This window comes from Paracoccidioides brasiliensis, assembly GCF_000150735.1.
Source record: "Paracoccidioides brasiliensis Pb18 unplaced genomic scaffold supercont2.17, whole genome shotgun sequence".
NCBI lineage: Eukaryota > Fungi > Ascomycota > Eurotiomycetes > Onygenales > Ajellomycetaceae > Paracoccidioides > Paracoccidioides brasiliensis.
In genome coordinates, this window is record NW_011371374.1 from 214,443 (window position 1) to 233,838 (window position 19,396).

Below are 19,396 nucleotides of genomic sequence, written 5' to 3' on the forward strand. Positions count from 1 at the left end.
AAGCGTTCAACCGAAACAGGGAGTCAGAGCCACTGGCGGTCGTCTTTGATTGAATCTTGTTACACTGTTCTCGAAGACATTTCTTTCCTGACTAAAAAAGGCAACGCTTCTAAATGATACGTTGGGGAATATTCACGGCCTTGATCGGCTCGTTTGCAGGCGCCCTCGTTGCTCTCCAATTCATATTTTGGTTTGACAAGACCCCAACCGTATCATGGTTCACGCCGAAGACAGGCTCGTATTCCGGTAACTCGAAATGGACGGTTGGGGAGGAGGATACATTCCTGCTGGGTACCGGAAGGGCAGATATTACTGGGTAACTCTTCCGTTTTTACCTATATTTCTTCCTGTATCGAGGATGTTTAGCGGCTTACAATTGTCTTAAAAGGCCCGTTGTGGAAATCAACTTTATGGGTTACGCGGATATGAATCAAGTGGGAACCGGGCTGCGACAGCGTATCTACTCTCGTGCCTTTATCGTGGGAAGCGCCAAAGACCCAGACAACTGTTTCATATACCTCGTGCTCGATAACGCTATGGGCGACACCGCAATCAGAAAAGGTATCTTGGATGGGCTCGCTGAAATGGGCGACGAGTATTCTCGTTATGGGAAGATGAATGTTGCAGTTACTGGGACACATTCACACTCCGGACCCGGGGCATGGATGAACTACCTACTCCCGCAAATCACGAGCTTGGGTTTCGATAAACAGAGTTACCAGGCCATTGTCGATGGCGCCCTGTTATCGATCAGGAGAGCCCATGAAAGTTTGGCTCCTGGCCGCTTAACCTTTGGGTCAACTGTGGTTGAGGAGGGTGCCATTAACCGCAGCCCATCTGCATATTTAGCTAACCCTGAGGAAGAGAGAAATCGTTACAGTTCTGATGTTGACAATACCCTGACTCTGTTAAAGTTTGACAGACTGTCGGATTTGAAAACAGTCGGCATCCTTACCTTTTTCCCGGTCCATGGAACGTCTCTTTTCGGGAACAATACACTCGTTACTGGGGATAACAAAGGTGTTGCTGCCTACCTCTTTGAGAGAAGTGTCCGGGGCGATGATAGTTATGCAGATAACTTTGTGGCTGGATTTTCCCAGTCCACCGTCGGGGATACCACCCCCAACACTCTCGGCGCGTGGTGTGAAGATGGTTCTGATGTTCGATGCACCTTTGTATGTCACTCATTTTTTCTGTCGAGAATTTGAGCGTCAAATTTGTGCTGATTTAAAGTAACAGAACGAAAGTACTTGCGGTGGTAAAAATGGGGCCTGTCATGGCCGTGGCCCTTATTTCCGCGAAACGGATCAAGGCGCTAAAAGCTGCTTTGAAATCGGCCGCCGCCAGTATACGGCTGCCAAAGATCTTGTCGAAAAAATGAGCGCAACATCCACAAAAATCAAGGGGGCCCAAAATGTGGCCGCAATTCACACATTCAATAACTTTTCAAACTTTACATTCACATCCCCACTTGATTCCAGCCGCGTTCTGAAGACTTGCAACGCCTCCCTTGGATTTTCATTCGCTGCAGGCACCACAGATGGCCCCGGAGTGTTCGATTTCACACAGAACGGCACCGATTCATCCACGGAAAACCCTTTCTGGTATATTGCGAGAAGCCTAATTCATGCCCCTTCAGAAGAACAGAAGGAATGTCAGAAACCCAAAGTCATCCTTCTTGACGTTGGTAGTGTGAACGAGCCATACCCCTGGTCCCCAAATATTGTAGACATACAGCTCCTTCGTGTAGGTCAGGTGGTCATAATCGTGTCTTCCGGTGAAGCGAGTACCATGGCCGGCAGACGATGGAAGGAAGCGATTGCCAGATCTGCAACTGACGTTCTCAACATTTCCGACCCAATAGTTGTCTTGGGTGGTCCAGCAAATACCTATGTGCACTATATCACTACAGAAGAAGAGTATGGAGTTCAACGTTACGAAGGAGCATCTACACTCCATGGCCCCCACACCTTAGCTGCTCACATGAACCTGACACTCACCTATTTGCCCTATCTTGGAGATCCCTCCTATACGATGAAATTGCCACCCCTCCCCGCCGGCCCTAGCCCACCCATCAACACAAACACATCGTACTCTTTCATATCTCCAGTCGTCCTCGACACTGCACCTCTTCTAATGTCATTTGGAGATGTTATCTCCTCTCCAGACGAGTCAAAAACATACAAGCCAGGAGAAACTGTCAACACCACGTTCGTCGGCGCGAATCCGCGGAATAACTTAAGACTTGAAGGAACATTTGTCACTGTCGAATTTTTAGAGCAAACCTCGAACACCTGGGAGGTAGTTCGGGACGATTTCGACTGGACGTTAGTTTACCATTGGAAGCGCATCAATTCTGTCCTAGGAATCAGTTATGTTACTGTTGAGTGGCTTATTGATGACGATTTCTATTCCATTGGCGATCCGCGAAGACTGAAAAGTGGGACATATCGCATGCGATACTTCGGTGACTCCAAGAACCTAAATGGAGATATCTCTAAGTTTGAGGGAGTGAGTGGTACTTTTCAGGTAGCTGTGTGAGAGACCTCTGTTGTTGCCTACCACATTTTGAAGACCGTCTGCGCTTCATGGAGAGGGTTGAACCCCCTTCCTCGGGCTTTGCCGTTTGTTCAAACATTTCCCTGCTCCGCCACTAAAGTCAGAATATCAGGCATTGTGAAATGGGTTAAATCCCTTAGGACCTTCACCAATTCATCCCAAAGTTTCCACCGGCGAATAGCCTCTGGTTCCATCATGCATCTATATATATCAACATAGGCACGCTGGTTGCTGGCAGCAGATGATAATCCAGATCATGAGTTAAGTGGATTTTTATGTCCAGGCAACTCATAACAACAAATAACTGGTTATTGTCATCATCAACTTCACATATTTACAAGCAAACATACTTTGTCAACAACTTTCGAAGGAAAATCACAATCAAAGAATTGATGAACAGATGTGAGCTTTATCCTAACATGTTTAAAGTGAGCTCTTGCAAGGCTATTGAGTTTTCTTTTTTCTTTATTCTCAGTTAACAGGGTTAAAGTTACAGAAAGAATAAATCTAGAGTTAGTATAGAATTGTTTTGAAGCAAGCAAATCTGACTTCAGTTGCAATTAATTTCCTCTAAACCCTCTTTTATTATTATCCATATATACCTTTTCCTCTTCTAATCATCTTGTTTCATTAGGTTTATATCTCTATTGTTTGTGCTGTTTCAATATTTTGGTCATACTCTCTCAACGAGGTTACTGTCTACTTGCACTCATTTTACACTCAGAACATGAATTTGCTCTTTGTTCACAATCTGATTAAGGTCAACTCAAATTAATGATCTGTGCATAACCTTCAACACACATATGTTTTCTCCTTTGTCTCGGCATATAATTATAGAGTTGGTGGGAACATTCTAATAAGCTCTCTGCTCTTGTCATCTGTCTCAAATTCTTCAGTAAATATCTCGCAAACTAATTGCTGACAGTATACAGGTTTTAGTGACTGACATAGAATAAGGTTCAATGTTTACTCATTTCTCATATTTCTTCCCCTCTCTCCAAGATGAAGTCTTGAAGAGAGGAAGATTTGTAAAAGTGTATATCCACAAATGTCTATCAGTTCTGTCATAATGGCTGGCTGATAGTGTTTGTTCTTTCTCTTCATCTGCAGCCCAGTCATATAGCCATGGTGCAATTTATTTAGGGATAGACTCTTGTTTCAACAATTCTCATCTCTGAAGTCAATTATTTGTTTCATGATCTCGCCATGGAATATATATCCTCTAAATGGATAGCATGTTCATTGCTCAGTTATTTTCGCATATACCCACGTATCGACTCCAGTACATTTACTATCACTTTCCATTTTCACCTGCTAGCTACAAGTCTCATATAAGTATTACCTTTTGATAACGAGACACATATACCACACTCTTTTCAATATGCGGTTCGGATATTACTTCGTCATCTCTCTGACTTTTGGTCACTTTGTCTCTGCGGGCCCCATCTTACGACGATCAAAGAACTTCGGAATGGAAGGAAGTTCGTCCGAGCCATTTAGACTTGTTGCTTCACTGGATTCTCCTCAGATTATCTCACACAGAATAGATTCACAGAACCAAAGCTGCATGATAATAAATGACGAGAATCACTCAGCTCACCTCCTGCAACTCAGCCCCTTTCAAGACATACGACCCTATCAAGACAGTAACGCGACCATCTCTGCAGACGGAACTATACCCCCTTCCGGACAATATTTTACTCCTTTCAGATAAAGCAAAGCCCTCACCTACCATTACTCTCGCCAATAGATTGACTAAAATCGTCCCAGTCTTCTCTAGAGTGGAGGGTTAAAGCAACCAAAACGGAAGCCAGCGGGGCAAGCAAATCTCACGATGTGAAGAGCGGCGGAACTCATAGTAATCCGTTCCCATCCCCAATAGATTTCTTTCATGGGAAGATTTGTCCACTCTACCGTCGAATGTACTCTCGGTTATGGGTCTATGATGCCTTAGCACAAGCGACAAAACCACAAACTCGGCCAACAGGGAAAACCACTACAACCAAAATCACCTCGACGTTGGTGAAGCCCATGACCATGGCCTCGTCCAAACCCAAAACTACCCCTTCATACTGCACACCGGCCAGAAATGAGGTTCAAGAAAACAAAATCTTCCTCTCAAGCTGTGAAAAGGAATTTCGATAGTGTAAAAAAGGGCAGTCATGAATACCGATGTGATTGCGACTACCTGCAAGCCCTCATATAGTGCCTTATGTGCTATAATTTCAAGCAGAGAGGGCCCAGCATCAGCCGGCCCACACAGGCGTTACCAACGCAAGAAGAGTCGAGAACCGCATCATCAAAAGCACAGAACCCTTCACTATCACCAGGTAAAAGGTGACAGCCGGAACCTTCTCCTCCAGCTGGCACTGCTAGTGGAGAAGGTGGACGTGGCGGCAGTGATAGTGACGCCGGCGGAGTGGATCCTTCACGGTAGGAGTTCGAACAACGACAAACGGCACATGGTTGGCCCATGTCATCACGAAGGCCTTGTATCAACTTCTATGAATAGAGTTCCGTATTGCTTGGACGGGCCTTAGATCGAATTAAGGATGAGAGGCAGGTCCCATGTTGTTGCCTGGTTTTGGCAGTGTATGACAGGTTTGTGCGAGGTATTTATGTTTAAGTCATGGCTTGTTTAGGCCATTAGAATGATTTTCGGACACACGATATCTTTCTGATCTGGGGTATATGAATTAACTTCGATTCAAATAAAATTAAAATGGCGCAAATAAAAACAGTCAAAAAATCCAAAGATTCCGAGAACTGAGTTGTAGATACCCTTCTTCATACCGAAAGATACATAGAAATCGAAAAGGGTGATGCTCATAGTCTATGATACTCTGTATGACGTGATAAGTAGGAAGTAGTCACTATTTATGCATATCCTACATATGCTAGTTTAACTTCAATCAACCCGAAAAGCCAAAGAGAAAAAAGTTCCAAAAATAAAAATTCCGAGCTCGTTATAAAACTACGGAAGATCTCGATATCCGCTAGTGCGGACCGCCTCCGCACGCTCGATAGCCATTCTTCGACGCCGCTCAAGATCGGCAGCCCAGAGGGCTGAGCCTGCGGCTGTGGTGAGGAGTAAAAACATGGATAGCATGGGCACCAGCTGGAGAATTAAAGCAACGGTTCCGAACCTGTGGGTGTATCCCAGTTAAGATTGGAAGCGTGTAGTGCGCTATCTAGTCGGGTCATAGATATGGGGGTAAATTTTGATGCAAGGAAGTGGTCGTAAATAAAGAGAATATATGAGTAAGATATATTCAAGGACAAAACAAGGCAAAAGATCATGGTTATGCGGATGTATATGCGGGCGCACAGGTCAAATGCCATGCAAGCAGTTGTGGAAAGAATAATAAGAAATGAAAGACGAGTCTGGGGAGAGACGGAAGGTTAGATGTGAAGTACTAACCACGTGTATCTCAATCTCCTTTTGACCACAAACTTCTTCCTCTCACTCTTATTAAACCCTCTCAACTCGAAATATCTCCAGTGTTGCAGCGGCCCCGCCCGATAGCCGGTTAGGATTAGAAACATCGGCGTTCCAGCAACGGGGACAAGGTTAAGTGGCAGGAGTACAATGAATTCCACAATCTGCCGTAGGGAAAAAGGTGCATATACTGCACTCATTATCGGTTTACCTAATCTTTGCTTCGGATTGCGCGAGAGAGCAGCATCCCCGTTGCCGTTACCGTCACCATCCCCATCCCCGCCCTGACTATGGTCTACGGAGGGATATACAATTCGTGAGGTAGCGACGAGGTGCTCCTCGCCCTGACTTATAAGAACGGCATCGAAAACATCAACAAGCGTTTCATCCACGAAGAAGGCTTCAAAGAGAATCTGGACAATGACAGCACCCTCTCCTAGCACGAGGAAGAGGCCATTCACCCATGCGCCACTGCCGTGAAAGATGGCGAGAAAGGCTACTTGTGGCAGATAAGCGAGGGTGAAGAGAATGGAATAAATGAATGCAGAAAGAAGAGATATGGACAGGAGTCTCGCGCGAAACAGAGGCCACAGATAAGGGTGGAATATGAAAAATTTTATGCCCTGGTGGCACGTAGCATGTTAATTCGGGGTCTTGGTGAACACAGTATGATGACTCGGGGTTTGAGGGTTGGTTGGTCGGTACTTACTCGTAAGGGATAGAGCCAAGAGGCACGGCTCAGGCTAGAGAACAGAGTCATCCTTATAAACCCGCATATAGGTGGCCCCTTTATGCATCAGTGTAGGTGAGAATTTCCCCATGTTTGATATCGGACTGTCTGGTGTTGACTAAACCTCTCGGTATGAGATCAGGATGACAAGTTGCACAACTATCCTTCAAGTAACAGAGCACCAGAACCGGTTAGGCCGGCCAAGACCCGCCCCCACTTCGCCTACACAAAACAAAATCTCTCTCCCAGCCAGAGCTATTCTATCTCCTTTTCTTTCTCTCACCAACATAAAACTTACATCCCTTCATATTCACTCTGATTTCCTTCCACATGGACTACCAGAGGGGAAAGTGGAGGGGAGAATGATGGAGAACCGCTGGTTACTTACCCCGAATGTTCAACTCTACAACATGGAGCAATTTGGAAATATTAGCAGCGCTACAAACCACATTTTCCCGTTTCTCCTGCTTTTATGGCTGAGAACAGATGCTGTCTGTGCTTTAATTAAAATCCATGATTGTGGGCATCTCGTCTCCGTTCCTCGTATCGGTTCTTATCAGCACCGCTCAGTCAATCCCATCCGGATTCCGACACTCATTGCGCCTATGATAACGAAGGGTTTTTTTACCAATAACCCAGATTTCGTTCTCTGCTAGATACCAATACTCGTCAGGCGCTGGCTGGGATTTCTTGGTAGTGGGATTGATGAGTATAATATGGCGGGATATGCGGTGCAGCAGATTTGGACCGAAGAGCTGAGTTCGAACCTGTTGAAAGGGTTCTGTTGGAAAATATACCTAAGATCAACTTTGGGTTGTCTGCAAACATGCCGGGGCTTGCGGAACGTCTAGTATCACAGATAGGGAATTGTAGGCGTCTATGAGCTTCTTGGAATTTTGGTGAAGATCAACGTGATGTATGTCGTAATCAATTTTGGCCGCTTCAGAGAGCGTCTTTATGTTATCCCAAAGAGAGAGACACGTTTGTTGAATGTTGGCTTAAGCACCCCCTTAATTCGTGTTATATTCATCTAATTTTGGTCTCCAAGTGTAATCGAGTTGATTTCGTTGCCGTAACTGCAATGGACCTGCCCGCGCCCCTGTCAATGTACCCTGCCGGCTTCTGTGTGATGGATTCCGTAAACAGCACGTAGCGTACAGATCAAAACATAGACGGTGGTATATGTCGATGCCATATTTCACCTCATCAGGGTAGAATAAAGGCTTGTGCTATTCGTCAATGATATCAATAGGCGTTATGTTAGAGCGAAGGGGGTGAATGCAGCGTAGATTGGTTTGGCTTAACTAGCTATATATATAAGAATGCGGGGAAGTTCAAAAAAACTGCTTTCATCAATTTCAACTTGACGACGTTAGGGATAAAATACTTTCATGTGAGACTATCAATATATTATTTAACTACGGAATACCAGAGAATCGGCCTTCAACTGCAGATCATATTCAAAGGGTGTCAGTCCCAAATCACTCTCCAACAATGGACGGTAGAACCAGCGTGGAGAATCCGAATTACGAAACTTTTCGAGATTCTGTTTCTCAGACCCTGATTCACAGATCAGCCCAAAACCCTTCAAAGATTCCCCCGCGGCGGCAAAAAAAGACGTCTCCGCTACCGGCAGACTCTGGAAAGCCTTCGTTGCTGGAGCTTGAAGCCAATGATCCGGAAGATCTAGCAGAATTCATTGACGTATGCCTCCATATTACAAAATTTTATTTATACAAGAACAATCTACTGAGAGTCCAATCAGTATATTGCTGGAGAGACCTTCAACTCCTTGCCAGAGGAGGTGCAATCTCTCTCTTATGCCACCATTCAAGGGAATAGTGGCCTTTCGGGAAAATACGCTGAGCCACTACCCCTCCCAGCACTGGACAGCCTAACCGCAGCAGTACCGTTATCAGTCTCTGAATCACTGGCAGTATACGGCCTCATACCAGACGCCTCCGAATTCCCGTCATTCCTGAATCCAATACTCACTGGATATATCGCTGCCGCGGTGGCTGGTCCTCCTAAATGGTCTGCTACGCGGGCCAGCGCCTGTGAAATATGTGACCGAGAATGGGTCCCCTTAACTTATCACCACTTGATACCTCGAGAAGTGCATGACAAGGCGCTCAAAAGAAAGTGGCACGACGAATGGATGTTGAATAGCGTTGCATGGCTATGTAGAGCGTGTCATTCCTTCGTTCATCGCATGGCTTCTAACGAGGAATTGGCGAAGGACTGGTATACGGTAGAGAGGATTTTGCAACGGGAGGATGTGCAGCACTGGGCCCAATGGGTCGCTAGGATCCGATGGAAAGCAAAATGAACGTTGTGGCTTCTTGCATATGGAGTTTGCCCTCGAGCTTCATTTTCCTCTGCCTTTCCTCGACACAAGGTTCAACAACAGTTTCGTACGCTTGCCTCTTAAACATAAAATCGGCTGGGTTTTTCTACTTTTTTGCATTCTCTATACCACCCTTTTTCTCCCCTCTTGGGATATCGCATTTTATTTTGCAGAAACAGTCGAAATTACCAATGACTAGTTTTAAAAGGCGAATTGGTCTCTGCTTATTCATTGAATGGATTACTTTGCGATGTGTTGTTCCCAAAATCGTTGCCACGATTTCTCCCTTGAATTCATTCACAACACACTTTTCGACACCCACCAAGCGCAAGACAATGGCAGTTGAACTTTTGCCAGTGGGCGATTGGGCTGATTGTTTATTTCATAAAGGGCTAAAAATTTGACTATTGCCATTCATCCTGTTTCATATTTTACATACAAGCCATTGTTATCTCAGTGTATCAGTGCCCCCGATCGAATAACACTCCTCAATCATTTTATATTTCACTCCTTCACTGGGAGTTTTTCGAGAAATGCAGCCACTTCTTCTAATCCCATAGGCCACTGCTGAAGGGGCATATATATCTCCCTTTCTTGTGTCCTTTCCTATATATATATTTTCCCTTGTTTCCAATCTTTCATCTCCTTTGTTCCTAGATTTCCAACACTGAATCTACCGTCTCCTTTATTACCCATTTCTTCCTTCTAATCCAAAAATAGTTGCATCTCGAGATTTATCTTCCTGTTGCCGGTTGACAGACTCTTCTTCCCTATATCTACTTGCTCTCCGTGAGTACCTGGTGTACACACAGAGGAAAGTATCTCTTCAACTATACAAACCCCATTTAGATTTTGTGGCTTCGTTGTTGCACATACTTCCATTGCGTGGAATCTCTGAAGATGGCTCAAGAATGCGTAAGATTATACATCTAATCTTCGCCGGTCATCTATTCAAAGATCATTATGTTCAGGAAGCTGACTTGGGGCCTTTCTTTCGTGGAGTTAGAATCTCCTCTTCGTTAAGCTCTACGTTGCACATGCCAATCGAACGATAACTGACCGTATCAGAGACGACAAACTTGATGAGATATCCAGAGCCAAGATTGAAATGGAGGTCCTGGCGGAGGTTGAGAAAGGGAACTTTCCTTTTGAAACTCGAATGGGCTGGATGTGCATGGTATGTTGTCTTGGAATAATAAACTTCATTATATCCTATTAATTTCTGCCAAAATCCTCTTTGTTTGTGCTGATGTCTGGAAGGTCGCTCTAACGAACACGTTCGACGTCTTTTGGCTGGGACAGCAGGACTTGCATCACCTGTCTATAGACGCTATCAAACGTCTCGACGTAATTGTATCTCTTGATGATGATCTTATCTCACCTCCACCACCATCCACTTCCCCTGAACCACTCTCACCATCTTCCTCTTCACCATCTTCTTCTACGACAGCTTCCGGAAGCCGGGAGCCCGGAGCCATGAAAGAAACATCGGACTCAGAGTCGTCTCCAGAAGTTGTAGTTCCATCTATCGAAACTGTAATTCCTGAGGTCCTTCCAAGCCCTCCAAAGCGTCGATTAACTCGTCAAGCCCCTCCAGCAAAAAAGGCTCCCGCAGGTGTTCGCAAGCGTCGTACTCCCGGAAAGGAAAAGGAAAAGGCAGCTTCCTCCACCGAGCCAGAGAGACCGACTGCTGGAGGCAAAACTGTTTCCTTTGCCCCGGATCCCATATCTGATGAAGAGGTGGCATCTTCAGTTAACTCACTGTTTGGGAACGTTGAAACACCTCCTGAAGTTCAAACCCCAAAGAAGCGCAGAACTCCACATGTCCGCGGTAGAGGTGCCAAGAAATCGACCGTGAGTTTTGAACCCTGATTTGAGAGTAACGGTTGTTATCTATCAATAATATTAACTATTGTATAGACAACACGTCAAACTCGAGCTTCTTCCAGAGCATCCGCTAGTGGTAAAGCTCCAGCTGCCCTAGCTCCAGGAGTAGGGAAGGGAAAATGGAAAGGGAAAGGACTCCTAGGCTAGAATTCAAGACAGAACAGCCGAATATATGAAGTTGCCTATGGAAATCAAGTTGCTAAGAATAGACATGTGGATACAATGGCGAATGGAGGCCTCAAGGAATAATTGCTGTTACGATAGCTGGATTGACAGTTGTTATGGAGTTGACTAGATTGTGGGAGACGCTGTTTGTTTCCATCTTATTTATTCCCTTAATCTCCTCTTCATCCCTTCCTGCTTTTCTTTGTATTTTCAAGTGTTGAGAGAATGATTGTTTATGTTTGTGGCAGCAAAGGACTCTTTCAAATATCCTTTTGAGATGCCTATGTGCGAGCAACCTACATTGTTGGTTCTCTGCTTCCATCTTACACAACCCATCTCCGAATAACCCTTCTATTTATCCCTCCCTTAGATTTTTAATTCAAAACTACACGCAAAATTTTTACAATTCTCAAGCTAATAATAGACCCATCATCCCTCTAGTTCGAAAACACCCTTGTATTTACTTGCTTAACCCTCCATTCCTCTGTCTGCTTAACTTGTACTTGTTTTCCAACGGTGGCATCTATGCCAAACTGTTTGGCGAAAATCCAACAACTCGCATAGACATGAAATATGAAACCATTTTCTTTCCCTGTTGCATGTTAAAATGAAATCCCTTAATGTCTATCCAGTAGATCCCATCCTATCTAACATATTTACTAACATATATATCAACCTCGCCACTCAGAAGAAGTAATTTTCCCTTTTTATATCACAAAATCATACATGCAATGCAATGAAAATATAAGTATGTATAACGAATCAGAAAGGTTGGGTACAGTGAAGAAGGTATGAGGAGAGATGGGAGGGCGAAAATTGGGGGTTAGGTAGTTGGACAAAAGTGATGTAGTACTTCAGAGGATTGAGCCGCGCGCGAATAAATATAATGTTACTGACTCCTGAGAAACAAAACGAAAGAAAATTCATTGGGTTCAGGTAAGACGCATTAAAACGGAAGGAGAAATGTGTTTGAATATGAAGAAGTGATGTTAAAAGAAACGAATGGCCGGTTGAGATGGCACGGGGAAGCATGAAGAAAGGGTCATTTTTATTTCATAACGTCCTCTTTTCGGACTTTTCTTCATAGCATTGGACGTGGTCACCGACTCTAATGTCGTTCCAGTCTTCGAAGGCGATGCCGCATTCGGTGCCCTTGTGCATCTCTGTGACGTCTTTCTTGACGTTCTTGAGGGACGAAATGTTACCTAATACGAAGCAACATGGCAATTTAGTTTATGTGCATTGATGGTTACGGGAGAGAGCGTGGTGAAAGATAAAACTAACCATCGTAAATGACTTCCTTGTCACGAAGCACTCTGACTTTATGACGACGGCTAATAAGGCCGTTCCGGACCTTACAGCCAGCAATAGCGATTTTCGAGCGGCCTTTGCCTGTTATTCCAAAGATCTGACCGACCTCTGCCTCTCCAGTGACAAGTTGGGTAATGGCGGGTGGAAGATATTCACTAAGTTCCGACTTGACATCATCGATTAACTCATAGATGATATTATGATTCAAGATCCTGACGCCTTCAGCCTCTGCCATTCGAGCCATTGCTGGTTCCACTGGCAGGTTGAAGGTGATGATGTTACCTTGTGCCACAGCAGCGTGTTGGATGTCAAATTCTCCAATTGGGCCTACACCAGACCGCAGGATCCGCGCGTATACTTCATTGTTGCCAATGGAAGAGACTGAGTTGACCAGCGCTTCCACAGAGCCTGATACATCAGCTTTGATGAGGAAAGGTATGCCTTTCGGACCGGAATTAGCATTAGCAGAGCTGACTCTTTTATCCTTCTCGCTTTGCAACTCCTGTCTCCGTCTTTCAAGGTCTGCCTTTTTAGCTTTGTTGATAGCGCCAATGTCCTCGCTCAGTTTCTTGGTCTCCACCTTGCTCAACCTGTACTCAATAACAGATTTGGCCTGCTGCTCACTTTCCGCCTCGAGAACCTCATTTCCAGCTTGAGGTTGTTCTTTCCAACCATCAACCTCAACCGGAGTACCCGGAAGAGCCTCGTTGATTAAAACGCCGGCTTCATTTTTCAATGTTCTTACTTTGGCCCAGGTAGTACCAGCAACGACGATGTCACCTGGCCTTAGGGTCCCACGTTTCACGAGCACAGTAGCAACCCGGCCGTGCTTTTTGGTTGTTGCTTCGATGACCCATCCTTCAGCTTTGCCATCTACCTCAGCTCTGTGGTCAAGCATTTCCGACAATGTCACCGTAGCCTCCTCAAGATCAAGCATGCCTTCGCCAGTTTTGCCACTGACACAGATGGCTTGAACATCACCACCAATATCTTCAACATGGACGTTATGGCGGGCGAGATCTTGTTTGACTCTTTCCACACTAATGCTTGGCTTGTCAATTTTACTTATGGCGACAATGATGGGAACATTAGCCTCTTTCGCATGCTTGATTGCCTCAATGGTTTGGGGCTTAACACTGTCATCAGCGGCTACGACAAGAATGACAATGTCTGTAACGTTGGCCCCTCGTCGACGCATATCAAGGAAAGCTGCGTGCCCAGGTGTGTCGAGAAATGTGATAACTTTCCCAGACGGCATTGTTACAGAGAAAGCACCAATATGCTGCGTAATCCCTCCATGTTCAGTCGATACAATTGACGACTTGCGGAGCCAGTCCAAAAGGGTAGTCTTCCCATGGTCAACGTGGCCCATAATGGTGACTACAGGGGGTCGCGGTGGTAGATTTGCAGTATCCTGTGGCGGTTGTGCGGCCACCAGATCATTTCCATCGTCCTCGATTATGGGATTGAAATTGAACTCTGACGCAATTAGCCCCGCTGTTTCAGCATCTAGAATATGATTGTATGTTGCTTCTTCAAACCCAAAATCAGCCAGGCGTACCAAGAAATCTGCTGGTCGGATACCCAACGCATCTGCAAGGTTTCCAACTGTAATAAATTCGGGTAAGTATATTGGTGGATTGGCTTCATTTGCCCGTTTTGCTTCCTTTTCCTGTTGTTTTCTCTGTTCCTTGAGTCGACGGCGCTGAAGACGTTCCATCTCGCGATCATAGTCCAGGTCGTTCGAAGCACGTACGGCTTCTCCACCATCGTCACCTTTTTCCTCCCTCCCTTTCCCTTTCTTTTTGGTGTTCTTTTGCTTTGACTCCACGATCAGCTCCGCTGCCGCCTGTGGATCAACTTCCAAAGCAAGCAAGTCATCTACCTCCTCCCCCTTCATTGGATTTTGCTTCTCGAAAGTCGAAGACGGAGTCGGAGCCAATTTAGAAAGCTCAGCCTCAATAAACTCTTCCTTCTGTTGTTGTTCTTCAGACCACCTTCCCTTTCGGAACCCCGAAAACACATCAGATGAACGCTCCGGTCTCGTAGGTGATGTGTCGACGTCCTGAGAAATTGTTGTACTAACTCTGCGTATTATCAAAGGTCCGGATGCTTCACGGCTAACCACGTTTGAGGCATCTGTGGGTGATGTAGTTCTGGGACAATCAGGTTGACTATGTTGAATTGGGAGTCTTGATGGTACACCGCACCGAGTGCAGACCCTACTGGGTGAAGGGTTGAGGTGCTTGCAGTTGAGGCAATTCCAGCTAATTCTCTTATAATCAGACACATCAGTAGAGGGTGTGGGGTTGGTGTAAGCGGTGTCAGTTTGAGCATTCTGAACGAATCTTGTGGGCTGTACTACCATTTTCTGCCTCATCATATCTCGTTGTCTGAGTTCCTCTTCGGTAAGCCCCGCATTTTTAGCAAAAGTAAATGCGGATGAGTCAGTCACAAAATCACCACGACGGATCAATGGGGATTTCTGTTTAGTCCGATCCGGTGCGGGTGGTTTCTGAGCTTCCATTTTCCGTCTCAACACATCCCGCTGTTTGGTTTCTTCAGTAGTAAGAGTGCTTTCTTGAGAAGATATTGGTGCGTTAAACCCTCCGCCAAAACCTCCACCGAATAGACCGATGCCAAACCCTCCTCCAGCAAATCCTCCGCCAACACCTTTACCATTACCGAAAACGGGCTTCGTTGTTGAAACCGGTTGGGTGGGTGGGTCGTCTTCATACTGCTCGACAGCTGCCGCCGCACCAACGGGAGGTTTAGATAAAGGAGAAGTCGAATTGAATTGTCTCCGTGGTTCCCAGTGAACGTTGCTCATGCAGAGACCGGGCATTGGCCGCTGCCAGACGGAACTTATATGGCAGGTGTCCAGACATCGCGAAACCTTTTAAAACACGCACAATAAACAAATTGCACTCGACCAATGCACCAATGAATTAACCATCACCACATACCTTCAAAACAAATCTTCTTCCCATACTGAAACAGCAAGCGCGTGGACAATAATCCTGTTATCCCATCCCATCCTAGTCCTCGCTGCGAGTTTTTTGGGGAACTCGGGGAAATTTTTGAAGGAACTGCTGGATTACGTCAGGATTATCGGACCCAGAGTAAACCCGATGTTGCAGGATAATAGAAAGAGTCGAACGAACAAACTGCTGGAAGGTTTTGGCCCACCTCCACGTGACCTGGCCTCTCCCACGCCAGCCCCCTCTCACAATACATTGTAAATTGTTTATCAATCACTTACCCCTTAACATCAGCAAAACTATTCTCTTCTTCTCAAAAGAAACTCTTTTTTTATCACTTAGTTAAGCTCATTTCTATGTGTTTCTACTTCAAAATGAAATTTCTTAAAAAAATATATAAGTGATATTATATTTAAAAAAACTAGAAAAATTAAAAATTAAAAAATTAAATTTGATAAATTTATAATAATACTAATATCCCCTCTTTTGTTGCACAATTAGCGCGATTTCATTAGTGTATATTATACGTGATATTATTGGCTAAATGGTGTAATATTGCGTACTCTTTGGTATTGGTGTATTATAATAAGCTAAGCCTAATTAGGTTATATAGATTCTTCAGCTCTGCCAACGCCAAGGAATTCCTCCCAGCATCTAGTTTTCAAGCAAAGAGCCACATTCTTACATGCTGAGCATCCAGATCTTGATCTAGGAGCTTGTATACTCTCCTGCTGACCTAGCTTTCGTATATATCGACACCAGACACAAATTGTAGGCTTTGGTAGAGAAATTCGTTGATGAATAAGCTCTGGATTTGATCGCTCATGGGGTAGATCATCATGGATCTTCAAATTGAATTCAAAGAGTTGCTGATAGAGCTTCTCACAGAAGCTTATATGAGTAGGAAGCCTAGAGACTCCCTGCTGCTTCATATATATATACTGAAGCCTCCACGCGTTGACAACAGCAGCATCCAGAATCCAATAGAAAATAGGCAACCAGGTCCGATAGCTCACTCTATGAGAGCTATAGGAAGCTCTATACTGATTTGATAGGTCAACTCCATTCATATTATGATTATAGTCATCAATAATCTTTGGAATCTGAAGGTTCTTCCTAGGTTGATTCTCAAAGACTGGGCGGACTATATGAGCATTGGTAGAGAGTTCTCCAGGCCGTCTTCAAAATCATTCAATGAAGGTGTCCAAAGAATGAATAGTAGTAAGAGCTAATACCATATTATTGTCTTGCCAGGCTAGACAGAGGACCTTATTCACTTCCATAGCATGTAGAGTATTCCATGGAATAGTCTTTGATTTTGAATGCTCTCAGAGCTCTGCTAGAATAGGGGGAACCTGATTAGGGCGGGTAGTCCCACAAGCTCCATAGCCATGTTCTCGAAGTAGGTGGAATAATTGAACAGAGGTAAAGTAGTTGTCTAGGTAAATTGAGTATGGAGTGACTTGTTGATTAGCTGACTCTTCAGCAGAAGGCCTAGTAGGAGCTTCACTAGTAGGGAGGGCTTTGATGATAGAAGCTTCAATGATAGGAGTCTCAGTAGAAGGTCTAGTATTTGATTCCTCAGTAGAGGGTCTAGTATCCAATTCCTCAGTAGGTCTAATAATAGGGATCTTAGGAAGCTGCTGAATCATATTCATGACCATGGATCCAGTTCTGGTAATTCCTGGAAATTGAAACATAGGCATTATGCCCTGCCGGCGGCTAGACCAGGAAAATGTCCAAAGATATCCATGTTCTGCTAGTCCAAAGACCTTGTATCCCTGAGGAATTGGCTTAGCAGGCATCTTATATGTGTGCTGACTTCAACCAAAGCATCTAATCATGATTTCATCAATGGAAATCTCTGAGCCAGGGATGTAATATTTCCGGCAGGCATTATGGAAGTTAGAAGCCAAAGGCTCTATCTTATACCACCAATCTTTATTCTTGGAATCTGGCTGGCGAGCTTCTCGAGGGTTGGATATATGGAAATAGCGCTTGATTTGCTCAAAACATTTCAAGGTCATATAGGATTGAACTGAATGAATAGGACCTTCTCTCAGATTATTCCTCCAATAATGATCAGTCCAGATGGATTTATGAATCCCCATATAGATAAGAGCTCCTAAAAGACCTTTATTTCCTCTGAAGTGGTCTTTTTCCATGGATGTTGCTGAATAGAGGTCTTCAATTCCTTAGATGTTTCCATAAATATAGAGGGTTCTGCAGAAGCTTCCATAGGGATTTCCTCTTCCTTATCCTTCTCCTTATCCTTCTCAAAGCTCTCTGGAGCTTCATTATCAGTATCTCCATCATCTCCCTTCAATTTTGCATAGAGATTGGTTGAATTGACAATATTATGAATGGAATCTTCAGAGAAGAATAAGGTGAATAAGGCATAGGGGCTTTGAACATCAATATCTGGTGGAATATGAAGATTTGACAGCCGTGAACTAGGTTCTAGAGGAAGAAATTTGACTGATTCTAAGGGTGGTATCTCTGCAATGACTTCCTCAATTGCTCATTTTTGCTTTGTAGAGGTTCTACCTGGCTTTTTCATAGATTCTAGAGAATATATTAGTTATTTGATGCATAGATTAAGATCAGGATTCTAGAAAATCACCTGAATTCCCTGTAGGTTCCATATTTGCAGGTGGGTAGGGCTCCATGGTAGGCATGTAGGTAGGTCTGAATTCTCAACGGGTTTGAATTCTCAACGCGCTTTCTGCTTACACGAAAATCGCGAAAGTGTGGATCTGTAGTGACCAATAGCAGCCCATATAAATAGTGCGTGAACCTATTGGTTGAGACATGCTGACAAATGCCTTTATTTTACGCCTAGTGATACCACGCTAATTGTGCAACAAAAGACAGACGAGGGGATAAAGTTTATTCAAGAAAATAATTAAAAAATTCTTATATCTTTTAACTCTCAAACTATAAGTGATTAAAAACTATTTAATTACTACTTAAAAAGTAACTAAAAAGTGTTAAATTAAGAACTATCTTATATCTATAAAAGTAATTAGAAAAAGTTGATAAATAATTGATAAGTAGTTAATAAATAGTTAATAAATATTAAATAAATAGTTGAAATAATTATTTTAAAATAAACAATCTCAAATAGTATATACTATAATATATAGTAAAATGTTAAAAAATTTAAAAAATTTAAAAAATAATTATTAAATAATTATTAAGAAACTAATTATATGATATTTCATCTCTATTAATATTTATAATATTTCACTTCTATTCTTCTGCTCCTCTTTATATTAATATTCACTCTCTATTTGCTTCTCTCTAATTCACTCAGAGATCTCAATCTTTTTTATATTTTCTATTCTATGCAATCATTTCTATCATATAGAGTGATTATAATGTGTATATATAGCAGAACATCTTCTTATCTTATTAGAAGAGAATCAAACATGATTTATCTTACCTATTTAATTACTTATATACATCAAATTGATAGCATGTTCATATCTCTCTAAAAAATTCAAGATTCACTGAATCAATCAAGGTTCAAGATTCACTAAATCAGTCACTTTAAATCATAATCACTAGTCACACTGATTTGTAATTCTAGTTCAATCACTTTAAAAAAAGCATTAGCTATGATATCATCTTCTGAGTCAGATTTTAATCACTTTCAAATAACTGCCTTAACCATCTCATAAAATATCAAAGATAAATGCTTTTATCATTTGAATACTCTCATCATTTCAATAGCTTCTGAATTCTCAACAAGATCAGAAAGCACTAGGTTAGCTAGCATGAAGCAAGACACTGATAAGAACATTCACCACAGCAGTTCTCATCAATGCACATAAGCATTCACAGAAAAGTACACAATAGCAATTGCAGAAGTGTGAAGAAACAAGAACAATCAATATATAGAATTACAATCATTAATTATTTTCTATAATTATCTCAAGATGAAGAGGATGCTATTCACTGTCTCTATAAGATAA

General features: G+C 43.3%; 6 protein-coding genes across 6 annotated transcripts; 3 read left to right on the forward strand and 3 right to left on the reverse strand.

Annotated features, from left to right (window-relative positions):
• Positions 1–113: 113 nt before the first annotated feature.
• On the forward strand, positions 114–2,541 carry PADG_08198 (uncharacterized protein; the record flags this gene model as incomplete). The annotated part of the gene is made up of 3 exons (XM_010765437.1): positions 114–316; positions 389–1,175; positions 1,240–2,541. 3 exons carry the CDS (start codon positions 114–116, stop codon positions 2,539–2,541), a joined length of 2,292 nt encoding a protein of 763 aa, XP_010763739.1.
• A 2,992-nt stretch (positions 2,542–5,533) lies between these two features.
• PADG_08200 (uncharacterized protein) lies at positions 5,534–6,758 on the reverse strand (the record flags this gene model as incomplete). The annotated part of the gene is made up of 3 exons (XM_010765438.1): positions 5,534–5,705; positions 5,981–6,621; positions 6,708–6,758. 3 exons carry the CDS (start codon positions 6,756–6,758, stop codon positions 5,534–5,536), a joined length of 864 nt encoding a protein of 287 aa, XP_010763740.1.
• Positions 6,759–8,222: 1,464 nt separating this feature from the next.
• PADG_08202 (uncharacterized protein) lies at positions 8,223–9,057 on the forward strand (the record flags this gene model as incomplete). The annotated part of the gene is made up of 2 exons (XM_010765439.1): positions 8,223–8,432; positions 8,494–9,057. The coding sequence occupies 2 exons, from the start codon at positions 8,223–8,225 to the stop codon at positions 9,055–9,057; spliced, it is 774 nt and encodes a 257-aa protein (XP_010763741.1).
• A 918-nt stretch (positions 9,058–9,975) lies between these two features.
• Positions 9,976–11,109, forward strand: PADG_08203 (uncharacterized protein; the record flags this gene model as incomplete). Its single annotated transcript, XM_010765440.1, has 4 exons — positions 9,976–9,990; positions 10,082–10,252; positions 10,336–10,929; positions 10,996–11,109. 4 exons carry the CDS (start codon positions 9,976–9,978, stop codon positions 11,107–11,109), a joined length of 894 nt encoding a protein of 297 aa, XP_010763742.1.
• A 1,071-nt stretch (positions 11,110–12,180) lies between these two features.
• Positions 12,181–15,283, reverse strand: PADG_08204 (translation initiation factor IF-2; the record flags this gene model as incomplete). The annotated part of the gene is made up of 2 exons (XM_010765441.1): positions 12,181–12,332; positions 12,412–15,283. 2 exons carry the CDS (start codon positions 15,281–15,283, stop codon positions 12,181–12,183), a joined length of 3,024 nt encoding a protein of 1,007 aa, XP_010763743.1.
• A 741-nt stretch (positions 15,284–16,024) lies between these two features.
• PADG_12449 (uncharacterized protein) lies at positions 16,025–18,088 on the reverse strand (the record flags this gene model as incomplete). The annotated part of the gene is made up of 4 exons (XM_010765463.1): positions 16,025–16,598; positions 16,899–17,224; positions 17,554–17,903; positions 18,043–18,088. The coding sequence occupies 4 exons, from the start codon at positions 18,086–18,088 to the stop codon at positions 16,025–16,027; spliced, it is 1,296 nt and encodes a 431-aa protein (XP_010763765.1).
• Positions 18,089–19,396: the final 1,308 nt, after the last annotated feature.